At 36.2% G+C, this 9589-nt stretch overlaps 2 protein-coding genes across 5 annotated transcripts in view; one reads left to right on the plus strand and one right to left on the minus strand.

Annotated features, from left to right (window-relative positions):
• LOC121857262 (protein STIP1 homolog) overlaps positions 1 to 1213 on the minus strand; it is a 43958-nt gene extending 42745 nt beyond the window's left edge. For all 4 annotated transcript variants that reach the window (XM_042353250.1, XM_042353251.1, XM_042353255.1 and 1 more), the window contains exon 1: positions 1058 to 1213. In XM_042353250.1, coding sequence (XP_042209184.1) covers positions 1058 to 1106 — 49 coding nt within the window. In that variant the 5' untranslated portion in view covers positions 1107 to 1213. The remainder of the gene's footprint in view (positions 1 to 1057) is intronic.
• A 694-nt stretch (positions 1214 to 1907) lies between these two features.
• On the plus strand, positions 1908 to 9544 carry LOC121857089 (28S ribosomal protein S7, mitochondrial-like). The gene is made up of 7 exons (XM_042352946.1): positions 1908 to 2135; positions 3204 to 3386; positions 3749 to 3812; positions 4753 to 4923; positions 6074 to 6211; positions 7132 to 7232; positions 9231 to 9544. The coding sequence occupies exons 1-6, from the start codon at positions 2050 to 2052 to the stop codon at positions 7210 to 7212; spliced, it is 723 nt and encodes a 240-aa protein (XP_042208880.1). The 5' UTR covers positions 1908 to 2049; the 3' UTR covers positions 7213 to 7232; positions 9231 to 9544.
• Positions 9545 to 9589: the final 45 nt, after the last annotated feature.

A 9589-nucleotide genomic window follows, 5' to 3' on the forward strand; every position in this document is an offset into this window, starting at 1 on the left:
CGCCACTAAACATTAAATAAAATAACAAAAGCTACTTGGACACAAATTAAACCTTTGCAGTAATAACTAAAACACCATGTTAGGTTAAATTCTGAGCCCAGTACAGTGTATCAGAGAGGAACATTACTTCATTTATACTGATAATGATGTAGTTGGGAGTTATAAGCCAGGATTATATTAATTTTAGTATTAGTACAACTTTGTGTCTATGCTGTTGCCTCTTCTCCATTACCTCTGGATATAGGTCAGGTGGGGTCTATCCTGACCTAGTTACCACAGCTGGTTAATGTGAAAGCTTATGTGTAGCCATGACACTCAGCTATACAGGCACTCACATATGCCATGACACTCAGCTATACAGGCACTCACATATGCCATGACACTCAGCTATACAGGCACTCACATATACCCTCACTCACCCTAACACAATCATACATAACCTAACCCTTAACAACCCCTCCCCCCCCACACACACACTCTGTAAATACACATACACACCCTTAAACACACACACACAATCTAAAACACACACGCCCCACTCACTCACATTTACATACACAATCACACCCCCACTAACTCACACACTTACATACATAATCCCACCTCAACACACATACACACACACACACCCACCCAGTGACCCCACACACAGACACACCCACACCCAGTGACCACACAGACACACCCACACCCCAATACTCCCCCTCAGATATACATACACACACACGCAATTAAAGACACATACACACACACGCATACATATTATACACACATCCACCCACACCCTCACAGTATTAGTGAACCACTTCACAACTTGTCAACTCGTTCCTACTTGTTTTAATCTTAATTCCTTCACACCTGTCAATAACAACTACTTCACAAACAACATATAAAGCTTCACAATTATCACCACCAGGATGACATGAGCCACAATAAATACTGGTAGTGGAAATATTAAGAGATTTAATAAGAGTTTGTTGCAGAATGATTTTAAGGGCCAATATTTCCGAGAGCCACAGGTCAGCCGAGGCCGCCATAACAACATAATACAACCCACCTAAAGGAAGGCCAAGGATCCTAAACGCTTCCTTATCCGATATTCCCATGCTGCTATCATAAGAGTGTTTGAGCCCTAATAATTATGAACAAATATGATGTTCTAGTTCTTGTTCCGCGAGACCATGGTCACAGGTTTATGACATGATTCACCAGTTGTAGAGGATCACTGAAATGAGCATCGGGTGTTGCTGACTTGATCTGACAGAACCTTCTTCACTTACCTTATTTATAGTACTGGATACCTTTACTTAACTGCTTTTTCTTTCTTATTGAAATTTCACATGGGTCTGTTTTGCTCACAATATAGAAATAATACTTTGTCATACTCTCTCATAATATATATGCTAATGTAATAAAATTAATATTACAGAATTAATTTATTTCATATAATTCTGGTGCGTATAATAGTTTTTCCAACAAGAATTTTGTTACAAATTAATAGTTGTTTTATGTTAGTTACGTTATTAACTTGGTGTTGAAGATAATTTAATATACCTTAAAACTAGAATATATATAAACACTTATTTGTTAATAACAAGTTCACATCACTTAAGCAAATGTGTTTTAATTTGGAGAAGCACTTGATAAATATTTACAGGGAAGTTTCACATTACATTTTATGTATATTAGTATAAAAATAGTAATATATACATATATTTTTATCGCAAAAGAAGAACAACCATATAACAAAAATACTTTTAAAAAACATTATTGCATCATATAACTTAATTTAATATTTCAACACAAACTGAGAAGTGCATTTATATATGAAAAATTACTTACATTAAAACACAACTTTCGACTTTAACTATTTACGAGAAAATTATTTGTGAAATATTTAAAACAAACATGAATGGCCGAGTGTAAACACATCCTCACAGCCCACAGCAGACAGGAGGGAAGGGCTGATAAAGTGACCCGTAGAAGCTGATGTATGGAGTAGGGGAGAGTGTTATTTACCTTAAATACATGTGAGAGGGAAGGAGAATAATGTCTGGTGGTCGTCGTCTGGCTGTTGGTCTCTCACAGTGTTGGCTGAGCCTCAACACCCAAGTATTATTATCTCGGGCAAACCGGTAAGTGGGAGAGTATCATAGATCAGGGGTGCTTAACCCACTGTCTGAAAGCAACATGCTCCAGGTATGAACACTCGACTGAGTAGTGTCCACTGTCATGTTTATAAACTTACAATTAGGTACCCCCTTGCCCATCTATAATATAAGCAAGGCAGTCGCAGTCATTTTAATCTCTCTGGATAACTGAGGTACCATAGTGCACACCAGTCTGGTGGCCTTCTTGTGGACATTTTCAATCTCGGGGACCAGACGGGGTGACTACTCCGGACAGGGAAGCACCTCACTCTTGAACAGCGTTACAATTTCTGAACGACCTTTATATAAGACCTACTAGTTAAGTAGCTTGATTCACCATGACAGCTGTTTGCATTGGCAATCTTGAGAAAAGGGGTTAGCTAACGGGAGGAGAGACGTGCAAGCAGAGTGCTTGTAAAAAGTTAAATTTAATGGCAAGACTGTTAGAATCTTCTTAACCTTAAGCCCAATTTACACTTGATATAATTGTACTGTTGGCTTAATGATATAAATTATTATTAGTAGTACTGTATTTTTGTGTCCTGATGACTGGACTCAAGTGTCGAGGATCTTTTAAAGCCCACGACTCCGTGTAGGTGGCTGATGCCAACCTCAATAAACTCTAAATTTATTCTGAAGAAATTTACCCCTTGCTGGGATGACTTCCTTTATAATCACATAATAACACCTAGTAGTTGAAATTTTCTGGTGATCTTGGTGGTCTACCATCAAGTCAGTCAGGACTATAAAGTGCAGATGTTAATGTGAGGACTCCATGACGTCTGCATTATGTTGTAACTCTGCTCCCAGATTTTTTTTATGAAGACAGGGTTATGATGGAAAGGTTAATTATTTTTTTATTTCATATAATCAACACTGTCAGAGATACTTGGAACACTTGTACAGGTACTTGACTATAAAATGCAGTTCAAGTACTGTATCAGACCCTTGTGTTTGATATTTTCAGCCACAAATCAGTGAATAGGCAAAGTTTTAAAGTGGACTTTAAAAGTTTATTATAATTTTACACAATTTCTACATTTTCCTTTACAGACAATCAGCTGTAATTTTAAGGAACTATAGCCAGTATCCTCCCACCTTCGTGAAGCCAATATACCAACCTGCTCAGCAGAAGGATTTAATCGAAACTGGTGAAGTAAAAAATCTTGAATTTACTCCAGTGAGAGCAGCATACAACAGTCACACCAGCTCTGTCTTTCATGACCCCTTACTCAGGTTTGTATTTTTCAAAATTTTTCTTGAAATTTCTATGGTACTGTACTGTACTGTACTAGAATATTACAGTACCTGTACTGTAGTACAGTAAATCCTATCCACAGGGAGACAGTGTGGTTAGCATTGCACTCAAATACTTCCTAAAATGTAAAGTTAGGTACCCATTTACATCTGGGTGGTGTAGGAGTGAGTGAAAATACCAAAAGACAAACCTTTATTCACACAGTAGGAATAAATTTGATATATGAATTGCCATCAGTACTTTAAATAACTGTCCTGCATCATATTTATACTGTACAGTATATTTAATATTTATAAGCATCAAATGCTGTTAAACTTAGAAAAAATCTTTTTCATTTCAGGAAGTTTATAAATCATGTAATGAAGACTGGGAGAAAAGATTTGGCGAGAAATCTTGTGGAACAGGTATTAACTTGAAGTATGTTTTATTATAATGATATAACATGTAAACATTGTTTGTAGAACACAAGAACATTTTAAATGTATGTTGGTGTGAAGTTTGTTGCTCTTAATAAGCATCAGGTGAATATCATGGTATAGTAAACACTTCAACATATAGAATCTAGCTTATGAAAAAGGTCCAAAATCTCGAATGTGTGCAAAAAAAATTATGGTGGTGTCCATGATAAATTCTTATATGATCAATACTGTATATGATTCTAGTTTTCTGCCAGTCTCAGTCTCTGATTGGTCTAAGTGGTGACCTGATCCACCTGATGTATGAACGACATTCCCCTGGGGGCCTCACATATCCATCCCTACACAGCTCAGTCAACAAATTGTCCTTGTGTAGTCTGCTCACTCTTTATTAGTGTTTTTTTGACAGACTTTAGTGCTGAAACAATGGCTTCCAGTGATGGTGCTTTTTGTGGGTCTAACAGAGACTAATAAAAATAAAGATATCAAACAAAGTCAGGTACAGTAAATATGTGATTCAGTTTCCAACCGAATGTGTCATGGGGGACGTGACTCAGTGGCCGGCATCCTCTATCACCACTACTTTGTTTCCGAATATTTACACCATTAACTTTGTATGTAAAGAGAGATGAAGGGTATATATGTATAGTGGTGTGTTTGTAAGTTAAGGATAAGAGGAAGCCCTTAGTCATTTGTCTGTAGTTTTTTCACTTTCTCCCATAGCATTTCCTTCCCTTTCTAAGATTTGTTTCCGTTGATCCCTGCCAGACACACACGTGAAGGGAAAGTTTGTCAGGTGGATCAGTGTTCAGTGACCCAAATCATCTTATTACATAAAGATAGACAGATTTATCAAGTGAAAATGTATTTGCAGGCAGAATATTTGCATTTGTGTACATTTTTTCGCTAAAGGATATCATATTTACAGACATTTGAGACAATCAAACGAATACAACTGCAGAAGTTCAATGAGGCAGAAACTGAAGAGGAAAAGGCAAACATTGAATGCAATCCTCTTGTTATCTTTCACCAAGCTGTGGAGAACGGTCGTCCAGTCTTACAGCTGATACCCATTAAGAGAGGAGGTATAAAATATCAGGTGTGTAATATACCGAGCTCATGGCTTAAGCATTGTTTTTAATGTTTTATGGCTGACAGTTTTTTCTCAAGGCTGTCTTGAGAGTTTATCAGAGCTTCCTGGATCAAGGCATCTCTTGCACCAAAAACTTGAACACAGTTAATCTTATTCACACTTGGAACTGAGAAGAACACCAGCATGTCCCTTTATAAACATAAAAATGAAAATTACTATTGTGTTTTTGGTTGCTTGATCAAGTATGTCAGGAGTTAAAGGTCATTAAGCCATGACAGTTGGAAGACATCATCTGTCACACCCTCCATCACAACCCATTAGCCTAACAAGAAGGATATTAGATGCAAAATTTGACCTTTAGAAGCAGGTCTAATAGTATATGTACCGGTAGCCAGTTAACACCTCCCATGAGAGCTCTGTGTGCCACACTAGATTTTAGAATCAGTTAACCATTATGGATAAAGTCCCCACCTGATACTGAGTGGTCAACTCTCCCTCACTACAGGGTACTTGTTTTTTAACAAATGCTGAGTGTCTGGTTCTATATATTGACACTACAGGATAACTTGCCAAGATTTCCATATTTCTTTTTAGTATAATTAACAAAATGCTAGTACAGTATTTTGCCTTACTTACTATATACCAAATCTTTCTTTTCTGTTACTGGTATTTTTTTCCTCCATATCCTTTCTTGAGTCTGAGTTGGCATGCTAGAAGTGGTGATCCTTATCATCAGTGTATAAAATGAATGAGCCTTTGGGTTCACATTTCAAAGAACTGTAGGGTATGGTAAATTATTTAAAAAAAGATATAGTTGTTTTTCAGTGGTGTGCTGTAGCACAAAAGGGAATGACAAAGTGAAGAGCTAAAAATTATAATAATATCAGACCAGCAAATGAAGGATGGAAGATTAATAAGATTACTGGTTTTTTTAAGGTAAATAAAAGTGTAACTATAATGAGAGTTAATACAGGGGGTGAGAAGGTAATGGAACACCTACGAGAGGGGTTAACTCGGCCTTGATTTTGTCTCCTCTCCGTGAACTAAACTGCCGAAGGGAGAAAAATAGTAAATGTTTAAAAATAATACATGTATAGATTTATTATTAAACCTTTTCTCTACCAGGATTCAAACACTCATCATATTTACCCTCCAGGTGCCTGTCCCAATAACAGAAAAGCGATCGCACTTCATTTCTATGCGTTGGTACAAGCAGGCAGGGAAGGAGAAGGAACGCACAGTTCACTTTCCTGAGAAACTAGCAAGAGAATTGTTAGCTGGTGCCAAGAATGAGGTACAGTATGTTTCTTGTGTAATAATCCATACTCAGATTCCTTCATCTCCTGTTATTCTACTTAACATCATAGATTTGAAAATTAAAATCAAGTACAGTTGGACCACACTGAGCAATCCTGTCATGAGTGATCAAAGTTGACATAAATCACAGAGTTGTAAATGGATGCATGATTAATTGTTTTAGTTCCATTGTATTAAAGGGCATCTACAAGCAAGACCCTCCCTTCATTCATTTCTTCTAACTACTGGAACAGATGTGACCTGCTTTGGTGTTCCCCTTCACAACCAGTCCCCAGATATCTGTTGGTTTACCCTGGTCACATCCTAGCATCACCCATCAGCAGTGTATTCATTCCCATAAGTCATTTGATGCCACACTGTCCAGTTATTCATGCACTTCTAGTCCATCCTTTTGTCTCCTTGATCATCACCTCAGACCATCCAGTTCTGAATCATACTGTACTTTCTTTTAACTCATCTTTCTCTTCCCATTCTAATTTATTACAATCTCTTACTTTCAAATTATATGTATCATATCCATAATAAAGTTGGCTTCTTGAGTCCCATGTAAATCCCATCTATGCCTCCTTTACAGGTAATTTTTTATTATCTAAAGGAGTAGTGACCCTTTCTTGTCAGCTAAGAGGGCACTTAGAAGTCCTACATAAAATAGGCAGGGCATTCAGTTCAGGACACCATGCCATCAAGATTCATGGGTAACCCACACAAGGATGGAAAATAATGGCTGATATATCAATACAATAAATGATAAAAATAAAGCATGCATGAATAACTACAGTTCCAAATTATACAACACAAAGTATTGAGATTCAATATTAATGGGATGAAAATTTATGCATATTTCTAATATCTGTAATATCGGTGATTATATATTGTAATTTATTTTATATCCAATAGGGCCGAGTGGTAAAACAAAAGCATGATCTTCATCGCCAGTGTGAAGCCAACCGTGCTTATGCTCACTACCGTTGGAGCTAATTTTTTTGACCATAATGAAAGTAAGTAATCCCTATCTTCTCTTTTACTGTCCATTAAACTTCAAAATTTTGAAAATTCTGTTCTAGTAATAAAAATAAATAATTGAGAATAGTTTTATCAAAGCTGGGGAGCAGGTCTGGTAAGTGGTAACCCCTCCTTGTGGCCATTTACCAAAAAATAAATAAAAAAGTAAAAAACACACAAGAGGAAAGATGTTAAAAGTGTATGGATTTAATCTGAATAAGATATGTGATGAAAATTATGAAGAGCAAAAGAAACCTGGATGTCTTAAGATTTGTACTGAAGAAAGTTAAAGGTTCAAAGAAAAGGTGAGATGGAGAGTGTCTGAACCTGAAGGAGTAATAACAAAACTATGTAGCAGTGGTATTAAGTGTTGAGTTGTATGATGGAATATAGGGGGAGGGTTAGTCCCAAAGCATTGTGAATTGCACCAAAAAGTAGTCCGATGTGGAAACATTCACTAGTGCCTAGAAAAATTCTGGGGATGAGAATATTTGTTTCGGTACCCGGAAATCTTTCAAACCCGAAACCACTCGACCCCAAATTTCCCGTGTAATGGGGAGATTACTGTATACATATACAGTACATATACACACTCAAAATACATACACATTGCCAGTAGTATTAGTGAAAAGAGTCAAAACTATTCATCACTAATCGATTGTATTACCTCAATAAATGCACATTCAGTCCTCTACCTTCGATGGGCGGCGCTAATTAATTATATCTTTGACGTGCACTTGAGACACATGAATGGTATGAAGGAAAAGTGATACAAGTACAGTACAGTAGTTCATCTCCTTGAAAGAAACACACAACAATTACAGACTGGCCTTGAAAATCCAGGAAAATAGGCTAATAAACAAACATTAATTGTACTGAATACAATTTCTTTCACACCAATTTCTCCTCATTTACTCATGTAATATGTGGAAAATTAATTAAAAAGTTATTCTGTAATCTTAAATTTCATGTAATTATTATGTCCAATAAAGGTATGGAGTTATAAAAGAAAGTGGAATTTTGGGGTGTGGAGGATGGTAATGTTGCACAAGGGGGGTAAGTTGAGCATGAGCTGAGACGGCGATCACACCACGTAAACATAGCAACGGGAATTTAGGACTATACAGTACCGTGACTCATCGGGTTGAGCGTGGGTTTTTTTTTTTTATTTCATACTACATGTATTGATTTATTATCTAGTATGTGTTGTATACAGTAGAATGCCAAATAATGGGTCTGGTATATTGTTATACTGTATGTGTATCTATTTCCCATGAGGAAACTCGGCGTGGAGTTATATAAATTTATTATTTCTGGAACGGTCACCTACGGTATATATAACATTGTTCTTTAGGGAATATCTAACATACAGAGCGATTTCGGGAATGTCTTGTGCCATGAGTCTGAGGAGTTGCTGTACGTAGAATTGTGTTGCACTTACAGGTGGCTATGTAATGTGTTGTATGAAATAAAGTTGTAAATGAATGATTTCAGTATTTTGCTCTTACTTTCAAACTTAATAAATGTGATCAAAAAGTGAATTGCAGGGAGTTGAGGGGTCACTGATCAACTCTTATGGGGGAACAGAGATACAAAATTAAGAACCATTGGAACAGACTGTCCATGGTAGAAAATTTTTGTCAAAGTAACCGACAAAGAAAATTAAAGATAACACTGTAACACTGATTACCAGTAGTTTAGAATAGTTTAAGTAATGTAATTCTTGATTCACTTTATTTCACAGTATTATCATCCTCCACTTAATGTAGTCAGAGGACACTGAAGTGGGTTTTCATTCATCTGTATGGGCCATTTCTAGGTTGTAATGCATAAATGAAAAATCATATCAAATATCATCAAGTATTTCATTATAAATTAACCTAATGGTAAATAGATGCCTTGCTAAAAGGATACAGTACTGTATTGTATTGTACTGTACTTCTATATTTTGTCAGTAAAGAATATAGTTAACCGTGTTCTTGTTATATTTCCAGTTTCAGCAGGAAGCACCACCTCCAACCTCATTAACTTCATTTCTAAATGTACAGTTACAACTACAAAGGTGTAAGTTATATTATAGTAGTAGTGGTGTAGTAGATCATTGTACCAGTGTGTGACATATAATATTGTTTGTATAGAACTCTTATGTATGCCAGCATACATCAAGAGATAAAGTTTTCCAGAACCAATTATAGTAGTAAGGTCTATCTGCTGAACACAGTTTGTGTATAAACTTCACAGATAAGTTGCTTGTGTATCATACAGTATGTTACTCATCAGATTGTTCATTAAATATATAAATACAGTAGTCCAAAGTTTTTATCTCCATTTGCAAGGCTCTTATATGGTAAAT

Source organism: Homarus americanus, unplaced genomic scaffold (assembly GCF_018991925.1).
Source record: "Homarus americanus isolate GMGI-L3 unplaced genomic scaffold, GMGI_Hamer_2.0 scaffold20465, whole genome shotgun sequence".
Taxonomy (NCBI): Eukaryota; Metazoa; Arthropoda; class Malacostraca; order Decapoda; family Nephropidae; genus Homarus; species Homarus americanus.